Source organism: Molossus molossus, unplaced genomic scaffold, assembly GCF_014108415.1.
Source record: "Molossus molossus isolate mMolMol1 unplaced genomic scaffold, mMolMol1.p scaffold_m16_p_1, whole genome shotgun sequence".
NCBI classification, from domain to species: domain Eukaryota; kingdom Metazoa; phylum Chordata; class Mammalia; order Chiroptera; family Molossidae; genus Molossus; species Molossus molossus.
In genome coordinates this window covers 173117560-173137878 of record NW_023425344.1, presented here as the reverse complement: position 1 = coordinate 173137878, position 20319 = coordinate 173117560, and the positions used below count along the sequence as shown (strand labels likewise).

At 44.5% G+C, this 20319-nt stretch overlaps 1 protein-coding gene across 1 annotated transcript in view; it reads left to right on the top strand.

Moving 5' to 3' along the window:
- RYR3 (ryanodine receptor 3) overlaps window positions 1-20319 on the top strand; it is a 372120-nt gene that overhangs the window by 15752 nt on the left and 336049 nt on the right. The window contains exon 4 of the mRNA XM_036247201.1: window positions 8116-8223. Within this exon, the coding sequence (XP_036103094.1) occupies window positions 8116-8223 (108 nt within the window). The remainder of the gene's footprint in view (window positions 1-8115; window positions 8224-20319) is intronic.

Sequence of the window (20319 nt, the reverse complement as noted above, 5' to 3'; positions counted from 1 at the left end):
AGAATATCTTACTAATAAAAGACTTAGGCATGGTTTTATGTATTGTAAACTTGTTCCGTGGTAACAGATAGACAAAGTCTCATCCCTCAAAATGCTTAATGTCTGGATATAAACGTTTAAAATTTACACATGGAGGTTCTTGGAGGAAACCTGCCCCGTTATGCCCAGAGTTCAGGTGCCTTTGGGAAGAGAAAGCTTACCTAGTAAGTCAGCCTCAGGTCTTAGAAGTGTATCAAAAGATGGACATGGTCTCACCTACCAGAAATCTCCATTTTTGTAAAGCTCTGGGACTCTGGTAGTCCCGGTAACTTCAGTCTGAAATCTTTGCATTCTCAGTGGTCATTCCAAGATAGAGAACTATTTCTGCAATAGTCAAAAACCGAATATAAATTCTTTAAGTTTTTATTGAAGTACAAGAGTTGGCAGAGGGGACAGCCTGGTGGGAATAGAACTCTGTAGTCTTGTTGTAGGGATGGGAACCTTCTCTTCGTGAATGTTGACCCAGCATGAGTCAGAAAGAGCTGAGTTTGAAATTCAGGATTTAAATGATATTCACAGCATTTAATTGTGTGGAGAAGTGTTTTCAGCCTTTCTGAGTCCCAGTTTTCTCACCTGTAAAATGGCTATAATCTCTTCCCTGCAAGGGTTGAGGTCAGGGTTAAATAAGATAATACTTATAAAGCATTTAGCATAATACGTGGTACAATTATATAGACAGGTAAGTAAAGATGTTTAAAATGTGTATATGGGTTCTATTCTTGTTTCTCCACTTGTCCATAGACGTTTTACCAAATTTCTTTGTGTCTCAGTAGACCCACCTCTGAAATGGTTGTCACGCTACCTGGTTTTGTACAAATCCAGAGACTTCGCAACAGCTTCCAATTTAAAATTTACTATATAACTTTATTATAATCTATCAACAACTTAACAGAGGTGGCAAAGATCGGTCTAAAAAACATCAAACTGCCTAAATGCTTAAGTAAAACCAGTTTGGGATGAGATGTGAGTATTAGTTTGGTCAATGACTTGTTCCAGTTTTAAGTAGAAACACAATGCAAATAATTATGTATTAGCAATAATAGAGAGGAAGTCTGTAAATGAGCTCAGGTCTGCTGGAGGTAGATGAGATAATGTCTCTAAAGTGCTTAAAGCTCTTGAAATGCAAATGACATGTGCTATCTCTGGTTGTTCTGAGGCTGTTCTGTGGACAGTGGTCCTTAGCCAACGCCACAGTGTACCCAGGGGGGCCTGGTTGACTTGGAACATTTTCTGGAGGAGAGAATGGTTTCCTGCCTCGGAGGGTATGGGAAGTCTTCTCATCCATGGTCTCTGAGGGGCACTGCATTGAGCCATCATGGGAGATGGTTATCAGTCCTGTTTGAGGCAGTGCAGTGAAATGGAACACGCAAAGCATGCCGAAGCCAGGCTGCTAGAGACAGACCGGCTCTGCCTGCTACCAGCAAACAAAGTGCCCTTGGAGAAACATTCTTCCTTCATACACCCAACTCGAAATCTAGAGCCATGAGAGTGAACACCAGCTGTATTTACTCCCAGACTAGGCTGCCTCAAGCAGCATGAAGAGAGCATGAAGGGGGGACAAGTGAGATAGTCTTCCTTAATAAAATCCAGAAGTTTCAAGGCCTCCTCCTGAATATGGGTGTCCTGTTGGTCAAGGACGCCCCCTCCTCCAGCTTTGTCCTCTGAGTTTTGCTGCAGTCTTGTGGCTCTCCTGTTTGATGACCCCACTACTGTCCTGTGGGCCACAGGGGAGCACTTTGCTCTCTCTAATGTTCTGGCTCACTTGTAGACCAAAAACATTTTCTCATTTTATATCATCTAACCAAAACAGGCTAGAACTTCCAAAAAATTTCTTCGTTAAACACTGTGGATGAACACAAGAACAGCAAAGGTGGAAGGGCTATTGTTTTCCTGCCTTCTGGCTTAAATTTTCTGATTCCGAATGAACACACTCACTGTTCCTGTCCCAGTTTACGTGGAACCCCAGAGGAGAGAATGACCTGCCCAAGTCCCTTGCTTTCTATGCTCAGACTTGTCACTGGTTGGATAGTTCTGTAGCATCGGCCCAAGAACACCCCACAGGCTGTTGACTCTCCATAGCGTGGGTCCAAGAATGTGAGACTCACTGCTCTCAGCTACCTCAGCTCTGCTTCCTTCGTTCTGGCTCCTGTTCTCATAGTCACCCCTCCCCATGTGACTGACATTAGAAGTTACTTCACTTGCGGGAAAGACCCTGCAGCCTACCATGGCAGTAGGACTGAGTCCATGTAAACCCACCAGCCCGTAAGGATGATACAACATCAGTGTCATTCATCTACCTGCTCAGTCCTGGGACTAGAGTGGGAGGTATAGGTAGAAAAATTAGTAAGCATGAGTGAGCCACGACTTCCTCCTTCCTTTGCTCAGTCCCTTCACTGACTCATAGTACTTCCAGTTCTTGTCCATTTTCTTTTGGGAGCAGGGTGAAAAGGCAAAGGAAAGGAAGGGAAGGCATTCTGTAAAGCCCATAAGTTAATAATACTGCTTCAACTAATGGGATTTTAAACAAAAGGGAAGAATGCACACACACACACACACACAAAATGGAAAGAATAACTTTTCCATCATGTTCATTCATTAAACAAAAATTGGAGTTCTTGCTATGTGCCAGGAACTCCTTGCCTACATTACCCCTCTTCAGGCCGTGCTCCAGCCCAGGCTGGCCTTTTCCAATCACATCATTGAGACGGCTCTGGGTCCTACAGGACATATCAACCATACCCCTCAAATTCACATTGACTATACTCCTTTGCATTGTTTCATCAAGTCTCATGTATGGTAGGTCTGTCTCTTTAAGGTTAAAAAGTCCTTCAAGGATGGAAAGCATGTCTTACTTTTCTCTTTTGTTCCCCACAGCAGCTAGCACAGTAGTGAATGCATATTGTTACGCTCTCTAAATGCAGGCTGACCGCTTGATGGACATGGGAAAGGGAAGTGAGGTTAATTGGGCTGACTTTGGTTGCTAGGTCTCTGGGAATTCTCTTTTTGTCGAGACTATGTGTCATTTTCTGAAATTCCTCTTCTCCTAGATGGGCCTGTCTGCAGGGATGCCCATACAGTCACAGCGACTCCTCCACCTTCTCATCATCATTCTGTTGGCCCAAATGGGAGATTGCAGTGCACAGTTTGCCAAGAGGAATTGCTGACTCTGTGGTCTTTTGGATGCTTGGTGTGGCTTGTTCTTGCTGAATCCCATCTTGTTATACTCTTTACCATCCAGTAAAAACACTGGTCTTCTTCCATTCCTTCCTCGTCATCTCCCACATCCAATTAATCACCGGTTTTTATCTCACCTAACTTCTCAAGGCATTTCAAATGCAGTCCCTTAGCTTCATCTCTGCTGCCATTACCTTGAGTGATGCCACTGTCACCTCATCGCTAGTTTATCGCAACAGTCTCCTAACTTGTTTCTCTGCCTTGGTCTAGCCCCTTTCACACTGGACCTGCAAGGATCTTTCAAAGATGCAAATCGGGTTACATCACTTCCTACATAACTTCCTTCACTGGTGCTGCATTGCCCTGAAGAAGAAGTCCAAACCTCTTGACAAGGGGACTCAAGACCCTTCTCAGTCTAACACCTACCTCTCCTCAGCCTCACTTCTCACCTTCCTTTGCTTGCTTCCCCCATGTCCTTGTCTCTACCCTGGTCCTGTTTAACTCTTTGCTTCTTGACATGCATCCTTACTCACCTCTGGACCTTCTGAATCATACTTTGGAAATGGTCCACTTGCTTCCCCAACCCTCCACTAGACCCCTCAGCATTAGAGGGCAGAGGTCCTGCCTTATCCTTATGCAAAATAAGAACTCCAAAAATACTACTTATATTCATGGACATTTAAATGAGTTATTGATGTTTTGATTTTACTGCCTTGTGTGCGGTAAAATCTGACATTTATCAGTACTTATTATGCACCAGATTCTGCTTGAAGCTCTTTAAACATAAAAATGTAGTTCATTCTGAGAAGTAGATATTATTACATCTTTATTTTATGCGTAAGGAATCTAAGGTATAGAGAGACTAAGTTACCTGCCTAATGTCATTCAGCGAATAAGCAGTTGAACAGAGAGGACCTCTGTTGACTCTTAACTCATATGCCCTATATTGTTTTGAATTCAAAGCTACTGATGCACTTACAGGGTGTATTGTGGAGGCACGGTTGGGTGAGAGCCAGACTGATTAACAGAGAAGTAGGAGGAGATCCATGGTAACGTGAGAAGGGTCTCTTGAATAATAAGCAGGACACTGGGGAAGGGACTCAGCTGGGCAGGTGAGTGCCCAGTGCACAGCCACTATCAGCCACATATTCTTGGATAATCTTCTGGGACACAGAGAGTCAGTTCAAGAAGACTCGTGTTGAATACTTACTGTTCTGTGTATTGGGGATACCAAAAGTAGAGCAAGACATACATTTTTCAAGATACTTACAATCTAGTGAAATAGACTACACTGCACCGAGAACTGTATAAGCCAAAGCAGACTGAGTGTTACAGTGTAACAGAGAAATGTCAATCCCCCTTCTTGTGATTAACTCACATCTTCATTTCCCTGAAGGCTCGACAAGTCTGGCACTTATTGTGGGGTGGTAGATAGAAAAATGCTAAATTAATCCAGTAATAGGAGTATCAAATTCTCACCATCTTGGATCTAGTAACTGCCAGAAAAATACTAGGAAGATGTTACATCGATGTAGGGAACAGGGAAGGTCCATAGGCCTTCTTTTCCACTATTTTTATATAGTGGGGCTAAGTGAATACCTAGTCCCTGGCATCCTTTCATGCCCTGGCTTTTCAAGGTTTTCTGTAGGACATTGAGAAACATAGGGCTTCTCGAGGCTAAGGACAGGGCTGGGGAGAGTGATGAGGAGCTATCTCAGAACAGACGTTAGCAGAGCCCTTCTCTCCCTGCTGAGAATCATCAAACACGTGCCCGGTGACCACCAGGCAGAGGGACGGAGGCACAGGCTCCAGAGCACAGAGACAATGAGCCGGCCTCCTGGGGGACTGTCACTGGAGACAAATGAGCTTTGCTGGACCAGTGGCCTTTGCTCACTCCAGGGGGATGTGGAGTGGGGAGCTCAGATTAACACGGTGTATAATTAAGGATGGTAGCTGGAGTAGTAGGTCAGATGGTCTGGGCTTTGCATTCTCTTCATGTCACAAGTCCCTAGTTGAGTTTTGTTTTTCTCCAGATATTCATGTTGCCCTGTTGCTTCCCTTGCCACAGCCCACACGTTGTTCTGCATGCCACTGGGGGGATGTGACCTTATCCTCTAGAGGTGGAAAAACTAACCCGTGAGGAAACCACGTGCACCAGTGGCGGATACGGAACTCCCACGTGAGACGCTTCCTCCCCACGCTCACTCTCTCCTGTTTCGGTGCATCCTTTCATGCCAGGAACTAAATCATGGCCACCTGGGGACTTTTAGTTTCTAGAAGGGACAAGAAATCCGATTGGAGCAGGCCTCAGGCCTGCGTTATCAGTGGCCCTCCATCAGGGTGGATGAGGGAGGGGTCCGGGACAGCGCCAGTCTTCTGTCCAAGCGAACCAGGCGGAGGGAGGAAAGAAAGCTGACCGAGCATCAGCCTCGTGTAAAGGCAGAATCTCAAGCATTTGGAACTGTGGAAGAGTTTTTGTTATTTTTTTAATATATATTTTTATTGATTTTTTTTTTGTTTGCTTTAGAGAGAGAGGGAGAGATAGAGACACCGCTCGGCTGCCTCCTGGGGGTGGAGCCTGAAACAGGGGCATGTGTCCTGATCAGGAATCGAACTGGCGACCGCTTGGTGCATGGGGCAATGCTCAGTCCACTGAGCCACACCAGCGGCTGGACAAGAGTTTCTGTCTTAAAGAGAACGGACTAAACAGGGTTCTTGTAAAAGTCAGCATGAATGTTAAGATCATTCAGTTAGTTAAAGAGCACCCTGTCAGGTACCCACCATAACGACAGACACTCCTGAACAGGAAATCTCCAAATCACTTGCCCTAGTGAAGTGGGGGGAGGAAGAGGAAACACTCAGACTGGGTTTTTTCAGCTTCCTGTTCTGGGAGCATGAGATGCAGGTGGACTAAGAAGTGGCGGAGGAGACCTCTGTAAATTCTCCTGAGGTGGCATCATATTGTGGGAGACTGAGCTGGAGGATGTGTGTTTACGGCATAAGGCCTTTAGAGAAATGCTTTTTCCTGTTATTGTAAAGATGCTGTACGTGCTCTGAAAACACCTCCTGGGCGTGAAGCCCTGCCCTGCGTGCCCAGCTGTCTGCTCACTGCAGTCCCATACAGATGAGTTAATTACCTGTGGCCAGAACAGACTTGGAACACAAAGCACGGAAGATGGGAAATAAAGGCTGCCTGTGTGTGTCCCAGTTTCTCCTCGGCTGCGTCACTGTCCCGAAGAGAACTGGGCAATGTCCTATAATCCCAGAATTCTAGGAGGCCTAGGTTTATAGAATTTCTGACTGTGGAGACCTTGAGTAGAAAAGTTATTTAAGCAGAAAAGTGCTTGCAATGTAAGTCACCCACGGGCCAGTAGCCTTTGGGGTAGGATTCGCCATTCTTGCCTTAGGGGGTCTTAAAACTTGAATAAAGAGAAATAGAAGACAAGTCCAGCAAGTGGGACATGATTTTATTTTTGAGCGCATTGAGGTTGGGGAGGGGGGTGCAGAATGGACAAACATTTGGGAATTAAAGGGAACTTAAAGATCGCCAGTTCTATTATCTGCGTTTTTTGTAATGAAAATGTTGACATCAGGCTATCTGTGCCTTGGTAGCGGCGTGCTTTAATTTTTAAGCTGGAGCTCCATGGAAACAGCTTTACCTGTCTCGGGGTGTCAGACACAGCTGCTGGTGACTTCTGCTCTTCATTCCTCATTCCTGTTAGTCTTGTGTCATCATTCTGCCAGTATCGCATGGAAACAAAGGCTTGGTATGCGAGGTGATGATGAGCTGCATCCCCAAAGAAAGTACGTGATACTGGATTGTAAACCCCTAAAGACCAATGACTTTGTTTCATGGGTCTTTTTATCTTTCTCCATACGAACCACTGTCTTTTACATAAATGGAATACTTACAGATGTGCTGATTGAAAATATTCTCGTTGTGAAAAACATATTTAATATTTTCCTCAGTGGCAGGAACAGCGTGGAGGTAGGTGTGGGGACTTCAGAGACAGACTGACTGTATTTCAATCCACCTCAACCAAGTGTAAGCCATTACCTTGGGCAGATGACCAAACTTCTCTGTGTCTTGGTTTTCTTGGCTGGAAACTGGACTGTCAATCATCCCTACCTGCTAGGGAGGTTGTGAGGATTGAGTGAGGTAATATATGCAAAGCACTTAGTGGCTGGCAGAGAAAGTACTTCATGAGCATTAGCTATTACTAGTCAGTATGCAAAGAAGGCTCTCTCTAACTGTTGTTGATAAATGTTCCAGAACAGACATGAATATCATGGCATTACCTGAGCACATCATAAATTAGAATGATTGTTGTAGAGGTCATTAATTCATATCATTCTGGACATTTCTTTGTGCAGAAATATATTTATATAGCTCTTAATCCTCTCTATTGCCTCTTTTTACACTGGGGCATCAAGGTGTTTTTTTTTAACAAGTAAATGGATTTGCTAATCTGGTCACTATTGTCTAGAGTCACAGTCTAATCTGTCTATTGACCTCTTACAAATTATGGGTGAGGAGATCCCAGTGGCTTTCTTCCTCGGGTCCCACCCAGACATCCCATAGATCTGCCTGTCCTTCCTGTCCATCTTCAGTAAGGCTACATGTGTGTTCTTCCCGCATGTTTGCCACCAGGTCAGTCGAATCGGTCCTGACCTCTTGGTCACTGCTCCCTTGTAGCTTGGGGATTTTCTTTTGCTCATCCTTGAGAATCCAGCATGAAACCCATCTTAACTTAAATAAGAGAAATCCACCTTTTATATTTCTACTCATCCATTCATCCAGCCGTCACTTTCTTCATTGGCTCTTCGTCCCTGAGATGTTATTGCATGACTGACCCCTCACTGATACGAGCCGGTGTCCTCACTCTCGTTTTCTTTCCACAGCATGTGCCTCCAGATCTGTGTGTCTGCAGTTTCGTGCTGGAGCAGTCCCTCTCGGTCAGAGCCCTGCAGGAAATGCTCGCCAGCACAGGTGGACATGGCGGCGAAGGGGTGAGTACCTGCCTTAGGGCCGAGGTGGGGGTTGGGACACACCACAGCCCAAAAGTATATACTTCATTTTGTTTCTTGAGTTTTCAACTGGAAAACCTTAGGGGCCTAGAGATGACCCATGTGGAGATAGTAAATCTTTCTCCCTGAGTTTAAATCCTCTTATTTATCAACCCTAATCCTCCTTCCTTTGGATCAACAAACTTCCACCAGAAAATAGAAGAGACCGCCATTGAGGCTGCCTGAGCAGGGCATCAGCTATTCAACCTGCTCCCCTTGCCTGTTCCAAAGCCCAGGCGGAAACATGGAGAGGCTGTGAGGGCCTTGGGGGGAAAGGGGACCTATGTAGCAGGTTCTTTTTTCTTGGGAAAGTCTTCTCAGAGATTTCTGACTACCCCAGTGGAGCACGACCAGGTTATAGCAGTTGGAAAAGATCTCCTGTAGAGTTCAGAGTCTTTGACATGTGCCCAGAACCCCACAGTTGCACTCATGATGAGCAAGTACAGAGCTGTCTTGAGTGTCTCTTCCTTGAGTCAGTAAAATGGTCCCTAAGTATTAAACTGAGGGACGATGTGCCGTATCTCCCCCGTCAGAAGGTCTTTGACCTGAGACTTCAGAATAATGTTTGACCCTTTCTTTCCTTAATGACCCACATCTATTTATATTCATTTATCATCAATTATTTTTATTCTATAGCCTGAATATCTCAAATACTTAAATGACTATCTTTTATCTTCTGGGCTTTGGCTCCTCCTGTGCTTACTGCTCACCACCAACCACCGTTTTTGTTTTTTTTTTCACTCAGCTGTTCAGTGTTCTTTCTAAAATGAAGATCTAATCATTATACTTCCCTGTTTTACAAACCTTGGTCATTTATTACCTTGTGAAAAATTCCAAATTCCTTAGCTAGACATCAACCCCTCCAGGATTTGGTGAGCCCTGCTCACCTTTCCCGCCCCCTCTCTCCCCGCATGCCCCCAGGCCCTCAGGGTTCCAGCTACACTGAATTCCGTTCCTTTCTCACGCATGACCATGCTCTCTCGCCAGTGATCATGTGTGTCAGCAAGTCCCTCCAGTTAGAACAGCTTTCGACTCCTCTCTTCCTGTAGGTAATCTCTCTCTTTCTCCTTCAAGGAGCTAGTTTAGATATTAAGTCTACTGAGAAGCCTCTGCTGACCCTGCAAGTCTGGGATGGGTGCCCTTGCTTGAGCAAAAGTCAGTGACTAGTTCTTATCATTCTGTACGATGACTGCAAGTCTCTTTTCTGTCCTGTACTGGAGAGTAGGCTGCATGTGGGTAAGAACTAGTTGCTGTACCTAGCACAGATTATTCTTACTTGGCTCTAGGGAACTTCTACATAATAAAGAATTCTCTCATTTCTGCTCGAAGAGGCAATGACCGGAGGCTCCAGAGCACCAGTATTTTCCATTTGGGTAATCTTCCGGCTCTTAATGGGATCTCACACAAGCCTTTCAATCTCTTGAGGCCAGTGTGTTCTCATCTATAAAATTAGAATATTTAACTAGTCTTCTGGGGTCCTTCACACTAATGTTTGTGATTCTTCACTTTTTTGGTTTAGAATAAAATGCTTTTGCCAGCCACCTGAAAAGAGCTTTGTTTTATTCCTTAGGCACAAACACGGGTGATTTTGTGTTCTTTTGATGTTCATTGAAGTCTGTGCTCACTCCCCCTTTTCATTGACCTCAGCACCCCATGCTTTCCTCCATAAGCACACACCCTCTCACGTTTCCAGTTTAGTGTAACAAGTTAATTTTTCATTGCTCACTCTTTGTCCAAGACTAATAACTCATCATTTGCAGATATCTTGGCACATCACCACACTCACTGCCAACCAAGATCAGCTCGACCCTGCCGCCTCATGGCCCTAGGATAGAAATTGAGAAAATAGAAGCTACATTAACTAGAGAATTATCTCTTGGGCATTCTGCTTCGTTCAAAAACTTCACTTCAAAGAACTTCTTTTTCTTTATCATTTAGCTTGAGTGGTTCATGGAGTCCTGTAGATGACAAAGCAAATTAAAAAGTTCTGGTTATAATCCCTGCTCTTCTTTGCTGCCAAGAACTTAATAGCCTCAACTTTGTCTTAAAAAAAGAACAAATACGAATTCATTTTCCAAATAGAGAGCAAAGACCAACTTAATAAGGTTGACTACTTAATTTGGGAACATATGAATAAGACTTCCCATAATTACCAGCCATGTTATAGCAGAAGCTTATTCAATATCGCTATATATTTCAGGGACCATCTTTAACATAGACTATGTCAAAACCAATACATTCAGTCTTATTGGGGAATTTATTCTCTTTGAAGACTCAAGTCCAAAATAAATGATTCTTGATATCTTTATTATTAAATATTAAATTAGATAACAATGATCACCATGGTAGGTCAGACTGAAATTTACCACGTGTCTTATTGCCTTTTTGTGCTATTTTACCAAACAAACAAACAAAAAAGATCTAATAGTTATTTTCCATCTTGACACTATTATTATTATTAACTGGAGATCTTAGAGTTAGAAGGAAGGGACTTGAAAAGAAAGCTGGAGTAAGTTGAGACAGTGTACTCTTTTTAAATGATTAGGATTCTATTATTCATTGGCAGCTCCAATAATTAGTTACCTGGACTGCAATTCAGTAACTCTCCCCCTCTGGGAACTCTGTCACAGTTCTATCCAGGCTCTCTGTCTTTATTATGAGAAGTAATACTTGTATCTAACCTCTTGAGTGGGATTGTTTTCCTTTTCTGAGGTGATTGCTAAGCACACTTACTATTAGAAATTAATTTTGGTAATATTCAGCAGGGAAGAAAAAGAAAAAGAGGGAACATAAAGAAGGAAATGAGTTAACATTACAGACCATAATGATTCTCTGGGGAGCCTGGGGAATGTTTAAATGGAATGACACCTTCTTTGCATGCTGGTCCCTTCTGTTTGGAAGTAGGTATCTACTGCATTTAAATAGATATTACGTTCACTAATGATCATAACTGCCACCAAACGGGATGCTGTGATGAGTATGAATTTTTCCTTCCAGCCATAAATTGGTCCTTGTGTGGTGTGTCTGTTCACTGCTGTGCTGCAACGGAACATTTTTTAAAAGTGACTTCACTTGTTTATTCACCTTATGAGTGCACAGAAGTCCTTTTGCAAGGATTTACAATTCTGCAGGGATTCTTCTTGCTAACAAAGAAAACAAAGATGTCTAGCTCCACTTCACAACAAGAGTTTATTATTGAAATGTCCTTAGCCACAGCCAATAGCACGAGGGACCCAGCTATATGTTGAAAAGGAGACTAGAGGATGAGGAGGACCTGGGGGCAGAGAATGCTTGGTGCCCCTCAGAATCCACACTAGTTAAACTCGTCCTTGGGTCACTTGAACTCCGATTAAATTTTATCTAATTTTATTCTAGGGGAAATTGCCAACAGATTGATACTTGGCACTGTGGCCAATTAAATGTCTGGAGTTTGAAGTACAATCCCTGCTTGCAAATGTTAAAGTATTTTCGCATTTTTGATTGATTGGACTGACAGTGTGTGAAATACCCAGCCACCTTTGGCAGGACATGGGGCTACAGGAGATGTCACCATCTCCCTCTGAGTCCTCATTCCCCATCATCCTATAGAAATGACTGATGATAGAGCAGGCAGCATTGTAGCAAGAAAAGGTCATTCTTCAGAGTCAGAGATATGTTTTCAGTCCAGCCTATCCTGAACCCGGAGACCTCTGGGGCAAACTGTTTGTCCTTTCTGCACCTTACTTTTCACACCTTTAAAATGCAACCTGTCCCGTAGGATTGGGTGAGAAGTAAATACGTGCCTACAAGTGCCTGGTGGGGGGGGGGGAATGAATATTGGTTCCTCTTTTCTTCTCTCATTCGCTTCCACCTGTCACAGGTCCTTCAGGATCTACTCATAGTCAAAGGAAGGAGAGGTCCATGCTGCACGCCAGGTGCATGTTACATCTCGGGCTGTACAACTACAAATGAGTTTTGACATGAACGGGCATAATGCTCCGAAGGAAGAAAGGCCTTGACAACAAAATGACCAGCCGCCCTCCTTCTGATAAGGGCTCTGGTTTTCTCTAAAAGTTGACGTAATCATTGGCAGACTTTTACTATTAAAAAAAGGAACGTGAAATATACCTATAGAAATAATTATAATTGATGTTATGGCTGCCACATTTATGCTACACTTTATATGACACGTAAGCGCACATAACATCATGAACACGTAAGATCATGCTTGAGTTGAGATGCTGGAATATCTAGAATGTCGACACACCTTGATTGGGAAATGTGACCTGGGAAGATGATATTTCTGCAAGTATCTTTCTCACAGATATACTCACTGAGAGGCGGTTCCTTAATTCCCTGACTTATTTATGTGAAAGTCCCGTTAACCCTAAAAAGGAGCTTTAGGCTCCTGTCATTTGCCCTGTCCTTAGAGTGGCAATACTACACATGGCACAGCTGCTGGAGAAATGTACCTACAGCATGGCACATTTGTCACACCTGAGGATGCTATGCCTTCTGAGAAGCTAGGAGGTTGTCTCCTGGCATCATGTGACCTTGTAAACAATCACTGTGACCTCAACATTGTGCTGTATTCATGTAAAGGTCCATAAAGGACATGTCATGAGATACTTTGCAGCCAAGTTCAGGACATTCACCCATCTTATCAAGTCACAGATAAGTTGGTCACAAAAATGTGACATCATCATTAAAAAAAGAATATGCTAAAGAAGCATCTACCCCGACATTGTTATGTAATGGACAAATCAAAATAGATGCTGATGAGGGGAATTTGTGTAAAGGTTGAACTCCAGCTGTGTCCACATTGAGAGACCTTGTGTTCAACTCATCGAGAATAAGGAAGGGTAATAGGATCCCTACCTCTTGGTTCCTGGGGCCCTGAGCTCCCACCATCCCTTCTACATTACAGAAGAGAGGGGATGCCTCCATCATCCAGACTTAGCCTATCATCTGAGGCTTTTGCCTTCCCTTCATAATTGTCAGACAAGAGCCAAAATGAGAATGTATTTTGGTATGTGTGTGGGGAGTGAACAAGACTGTTGGAGGAACTGTGTTCATAATTCTAAATAAATCCCATCCCCATAGACATTTTTTTAAAGAGGGAAATCATTGAATGAGTCAAATCTAACAGTAGCTATCAATTACGCCTTAGAATAGGACATAACATTTCCTTCAGAGGAAAAGTACAGTCACTTCTGCGTGTATCATGATGTAATCCCAGGACCTGTCCGTGCACTGGGGGGAGCCAGGATGCACCAAAACGGCCCCATTAGGTGTTCAAGTCTGAACTTTTGCATGAGTTGGTGAAAAGCTCTGCATTAAGCTCCCCAACTGTCTCTTTGGTGCCCCAGTCAGGACTTCCCCAGCCCAGGGCCAGCATCCAGCAGCCTGGGGTCATTACCCCTGCCTACTGCCTAGTCTGTGAGAACTGTATACTGTGGTGTTAAATCCTCAGGCTGCTTGGCTTGACCCTGTTTTTCTTTTAAAAGGGAGAAAAGTAGCTCTCTGATTTTGGATGCTTCCATTTCTTTTTTTACTCTATGGCAGATCATCCTCGACTGCTACAAAAATAATACTTGGTATTTACAATCTAACAACCAAGTCTACCTGGTGTAATTGCTCTTACATGTAAAAGCTTAGGGGGTTATGTGTCAAAAACTACTCTTTAAAATCTGCCCTGGGGCCCAGCCAGTGTAGCTCAATGGTTGAGCACTGACCCATGCACCAAGAGGTCACCGGTTCGATTCCCGGTCAGGGCACATGCTCAGGCTTTGGGCCCAATTCCCAGTGGGGGGCATGCAGGAGGCGGCCGCCAGTCGATGTTCTCTCTCATCGATGTTTCTATCTCTCTCTCCCTCTTTCTTCCTCTCTCTCTAAAGACAGTAAAGAAAAAAAAACTTTAAAATCTGCCCTGGGTTCGAGTTCACCTCTCAGACTTGCTTCTAGGAGGCAGCCTGTTCTGGTGACAAACCTTGGGGTCAGGAGGTTTGGGTTTCATCCTCACACTGAACCAACTGGAAGTTTGATTGTGGGCAAAGCTCTCCCCTCCTCCGGGCTTTGGTCTCGCCATCTCTAAATGACTGTATCACTTAGATGCAGAAGGACTTGCTCCTGTCTGTGAAGGTCGCAATGCACCAAGTTAAAATGGAAAAGGGTCACCACCTCATCTCCTCTGGAGTGGCCCGCGACTACAGCCGACCACCGATTAGCTGTGAAAATGCCAGTCTGTTTGTGTTAGCCGTTATTCCTGAGACCCGGGCTCCCGTCAGTTTAGGTAGGATGAATCAGTGGGTTTACTTTCTTTCTGCCTTGCTGTGGACAAAGAGAATGGTCAGCAACCCGAAAGCACCCAGTGAGGACTATATAATCTTATAGTTTGTTGGCGACATGAATCTCCTGTAAATTTTCTGGTGGGAGGACAGGGGGTGCATTCCGTAGTGTTGACAGACTGTCTTCAGAGCCAGGCACTGTTTTCAGAAATTAAATAATCACGAGAGGCCTCCAAACGAAGGTGTTTAATGCATTTTTTTCATAGACCGAACTGCCATGAAACACATGTCTCTTCTCTTTCTCCCTCCCCCTCCTTATAGTTCTTTCTCGTGTTATGCTGTAATTTTAGGATTTTATGCTGAAATAATGGATTTTAATGTTTCTCTGAGAAGCTGATACTTAAGAAAATGTACGCAAATGGCTCATTGTTGAACTGACCTTTTGATAACATGATGTCTAATTAATATCTGGTATGCCATCTGAAAGACCTTACTTCGTGGTAAGAAAGCCCCTCTTTGGTATGAGAAAACTCCAATTGACTAAAGTATTGCTAAGGGAAAAAAATCCCAAATCATCCAATGTAGGGACTGACCATTTCCTTTAGGTGGATTTTCTTGCATAAATGTAATTTTAAAAAAGTGCTACAGACAGATTTAGACAACAGCATATTGCTTGCTTGCTAGTTTCCTGATGACATCAGCACTGTACCGGGAAAAGAAAGTAAACGCAGACTTTGGCATCTAATTCTACTGCTGGCTTCTAACTAAAATAACATACTCTCCAGGTAGCAAATCCACCCCCTTGTCCTCATTGGGTTTTCTTCTCTGTAGTATCAGTAGATTCCTCAAATTATTTGGAAGCTTTCAGCAAGACCTGCGCCCACTAAAACATCCACCGACTGTTTTGTTTCTGATTTTGCTAGCTCAGGGACCTCTCGGGATGGGTATGTTATTCACTCCTTCAATACACACCTACTTTGCATGGAGCACTCTGGCTTCAGCTGTATTGGTAATGAACTGGGCCTATCCCTTGTGAGAGTTCAGGGCAGTGTCTATTCTTTGTGCCTCTGCAGTTTAAGAAAGCACCACACACTTCAGTCTTGTGGAGTTAGAGGGGGCTGTACACTTCGAAATTGGTTTCCTTGAAGCTCACGTGAAATTGTAACTCTGCAGTTAAGAAAACGGCTTGCCTGTGGAGTCTGGTTTCTTTCCCCCTTCAAGACACTAAAAATTGTTTTTAAAAGTCTCTGTTTTATTGCCCTGACCGGTTTCTCAGTGGTTAGAGCATCAGCCTATGCACCTAAGGGTCACAGGTTCAATTACCGGTCAAGGGCCCGTACCTGGGTTGCAGGTTCGATCCCTGCCCCAGTAGGGGCACTTGCAGGAGGCAACCAATCAGTGTGTCTGTCTCATATCGATGTCTCTCTCTCTCTCTCTCTCTCTCTCTCTCTCTCTCTCTCTCTCTTCTTTCCCCCATCCCTTCCCCCTCCTTCCCTTCCACTCTCTCTAAAAATCAATGGAAAAAGTGTCTTCAGGTGAAGATTAACAAAACAAAAAAAGTCTCTCTTCTTTCCTCTGGATATGGTCTATGGCCCATGGCCATAGGTTTTGACTTGGAAAGATGACAAGTGTGCAGCTTGGCCTTAGTCCAAGCGGCTCGGTGCTGCAGACCTCTCCCAGAGCTACCGTGCACCTCCAGCTCTGCCCTCCGTGACGCTGGAATTCATCATGGAAATGGAAAAAGCCAGCTCGATCTTCTCCCTTTCTCACGCGACATCCCCAGAGTGAGCCACCAAAAGAATTCAACGTTAATTCCAACGGTTGAGAACACCATTAAGTTTAACTAGCCCTTTACCTTTCTTCATATCCCGAGTAGAAGCATTTCCCCGTGAATGAACCCACAGAACTAACTTTTAAAGCTCCAGACTCTATCAAATGCCCCCTCCCCGTTTCTGAATATAGCGCTTCAGCTTTAGTGGAACTGCCTCTTCGTTGGTGAGTTTCTTTTCCTTCTGAAGTTGGTGCCTCATATTCCAAATTGTGATCCTGGTGTTGTTTGGCAGATGTGATAACACAGAGCTTTGCTTATGTGACCCAAGCCCTGGAGTTCTTTTCATTCTTGCTGTGGACATTCGAATGCTCTTTAGCATGGTCATGTCATGATGACTCCAGTCATCTTAGAAAGCTTGAGCTCCTTCTCAAGGCTGGACGAAAGGTGATTTCTGTCTGTGTGTGTGTTTAAAATGTAATTACGAGAAAGTGTAAAGATTTTTATGAAAGTTTCTTAGAGTAATGAGAAGGGCTTGGGGTGTCTAAGCTTCCACTAGCATATACTAAATAGGTAAATAGCGCTATTTTGGGGGGAGGGGTGTTTTGATGAGAGATTGTGCAGAAATTTTTAAGAAAAAATAACTTTATTTGGAGGACAGGGGCAGAGATGGCTTGTAAAAATGGATCTCAGCTGCATTTTTAGGAACATGTTTTTAATTCTAAATGGTAAGGTATTTGAATTGGGGGAATATCTTTTATTTTAAGAGGCCTGCTAACCTTTCACAAGGGAAGCCCATCTGGAATTCAAGAAATTCTGGGAGAACAGAAACCTTTCAATTTATTTATTAGACTTCTCCTTTGACCGTGTGATTTCCTTTTCATAGCTACCATAGTTTCAAGTACATATTTGCAACGACTCTTGAATAAACTAGAAAAGACTCCAACTCAGGTCCATCTCGCGACAGGCTAAGGAGAGCACGTCTTTGGGTACTCTGGTAAAGAAAAGTAAGTGGGTGCCAAGGAGATGCTGATCTCACCTGGCATTTGAATCCTCACCGGAGTGAAACCCTTGTGTCCAGCACCCAGCCCTGCAGTGGCTGCTGTCCAGCCTTAGCATGGAAGGACCTGAAATGATCAGGTGGCACCAGTGGAAAGAGAGCGAGAATAAGAACAAGAATGTTGGGGGACTGAAGGGTCCAAAGGCCTCCCTCTCTGCAGAGGGGGAGGAGGAAGCCGGAGGCAGAATCAATGCTTCTGCTTTTATCTGGCATCTCCCAAGGCTCATTTTATTTTTTCAATTATAGTTGACATTCCGTAGAACTATGATTTCCAACTGTTCTCATGGCACAATAAACTAATTACTAAATGTCTGTGGCACACCAAAAAATATCTTTTTTTTTTTTGCCAATTTGACCAAAAAAAAAAAGTATAATTTTGACTCATCGATCCCAGATGGCTGTGGTTGTGCTGGCTGCTGTCATTTTTTTACTTGACAGTCTCAGGGAAAAGAGGTCAGTGCCCCTGACTAAATAGTCAGGTGTTACATGTTTTACACATTCTTGCAGCTCACTGGTTGAAAATCGCTGCCCTATAACATGGGTTTAAAGCATACACCATAGTGGTTAGACATTTATATAAGTTATAGGATGACCCCTCCCCCAATAAGTGTAGTACGAACCTGATTCTTAGCTGGTACTGAGGCGGGAGAGGGGCAGTGCTGAGCCTGGTCCCCCCGTCCTGAGATATCACCCTGGTGGGAGCTGGGCATTCCGGCCTGGGCACCGCCACTCTCTGGGCCCTCTGCCCTCTGCCCTCTGCAAAGTGTGGGCTCTGAACTACATTAGAAGCTCCTAAACGTCTTTGGACGCTGTCCCAGGACCAGTGTCTGTCCTGGAGGAAGGATTCGGAAGTCATCAGGGGAATGAGGAAATGAAGACAATGTAGGACTTGTTTCATTAAGCTAACTTTACAAATGGGAAGATCTGCCTTTCATTTCCTGGGATTGTGTCCTTTTTAGTAGTATCGTAAGTATAATGGCCATAAAGTCGGCTTTTGGTTGTGGTGTGTTTGGAAATTACAGTGATAGTGGAGGTGACGGCTTGCTTGCTTTTTCTTAGAGTCCTTTTGGGCGAAATGTAAATAGGCAACTACGCTGATCAGTTGATCAGTTTTGCTCCTGTTGAAACTGCACCGGATCTTGAACTCGTCACAGCATGTGGACTTGTGTTCTAAGTAGTTTACCCAAACACAAGACACATGGTTTGGCTTAAAAACTGTTGATTTACTTTTTTTTTTATGAAACTGAGATACTCGTGGTGCCCTGGTTGGTTTAAGTATTCACATCTTTCTCCGCGATGGAAGGGAGAGGAAGGGACTCTGGGCACCAGCTGTGCCTGCTGAGAGGAACGTGGACCCAGCAGGTCAATCACAACCACCTGCTGCCATCTCATAAAGCATGTGACGCTGCCCCCCTCCCCCCCTTTGCGCTTTTCGGCTTTCGTGGTGGAGCGTGGTGGGCGGGAGAGCCAGGCTGCTCTAAAGAAGGAGATAAGAGCTGTTCCAGGGTCCACGCAGCCAACACCAGGAAAGTTTGTGCTGAAGAACAGTCTTTAGGAATTGGCTTGAGAAGGTGCTCCCTCTCCTGCGTCCCATGAGCCCTGCTGTCCGGGTGGGGGTGGGCTAGTGATGGAAACCTGTGGGATAGCCACTCCTGAAAATACCTGTTTGCAGGTCTTTGGCGAGATATTACAAAGGTGAATGGAATGCATTACGTATGTTTTTTTAAACTATGTGTGTGTGTGTCTTTCAAATAGTTGTTTATTTTCTAAAGTGTATGACTAGCTATGGCTCTTGAAATTTTCAGAATTGCGGCTGGGGCGCAGGATCTCCAGGTTTTGTCTTCTCAGTACAGACAGCTAACCAATCCTGATGACTGCGGCATCTCCAGGCTGAGCGCGCTGTGTGCCGATTCTCTCAAACTCCACACGGCACTTTGCACTTGTGGTTCGGGACACAGAGATGAGGAGAGAGAACTGCTTTGCCCCAGAGTCTTAGAACTGTCCCCTCCCCCGGATTCAACCCTGGTAGCTGTATCCTATGTCCTGCCCTCGTGCCAGCTTGATGAAGAACTGTGTGCAAACCCTGAGCCAGTGTTAGTTACACAAATCTGGGGAATAATGACCTGATGTGATATATCTCAAATTCATGTTCTTTCTCTCAGCCTTTTCACTGGGTTCAATAACATGTTTCTCCACCTATTTAATCAAGAGATTCCAATAGTGGAGAAAATAGAGGGTGAATATTGAACAATATTCAGAACTTCTTCTCTGCCCGGGGTTGTACATTCTGGGGTGGTATCGACTCCCTGTTCTTTTCCTGCAGCCCACGCAGGTGGGCCTCACCTGGGGAACGGTCTGAGCAGTGGACTGTCCTCTGACCGCAGACCATGGACCCTGGCCACCAGGAGAACGAGTAACTGCTATTTCCCAGCTCATTTTTCCTCTGGAGCAGACACTGGGATGTGCAGGGCAAGCGGCATGTCCACATCAGTGAGTTACTGGGGACACTGACCTCAGGCACCGCCAGTGGGCGAACAACAGGACTCGGTGTCCCGGGCTCTCTCAAGAACACAGCCTCAAGTTACCCTGTGTCCATGGAATTCCAGTTCCTCTCTCATCGCCTGCCTGTTCCTAGGAAACAAATCCCTTTTCCGTGTCTCTCCCCCAGGTGGAGCCTCCTAGGCCATGCTTGCTTCACCTCTAACCCTATTACTTCCCTGGCAGTCCTTGATTAGATCTTATCAGAGGGGGCTGTTTCCCAAGGCAACCTGGAGTGAGGAGTTCACGTGTTAATTCCTGGTGCTAATAGGTTCAGTTCCAACTGGTCTTTTGTTTCACCTGATTTCTCTGTGCTGGCAGGAATGCAAAATGCTCCTCAGCTCTGCCATCCCTCCCCATCTGTCTGTCTGTCCATAAGGACTCACTGACTGTGCCCACGAATACAT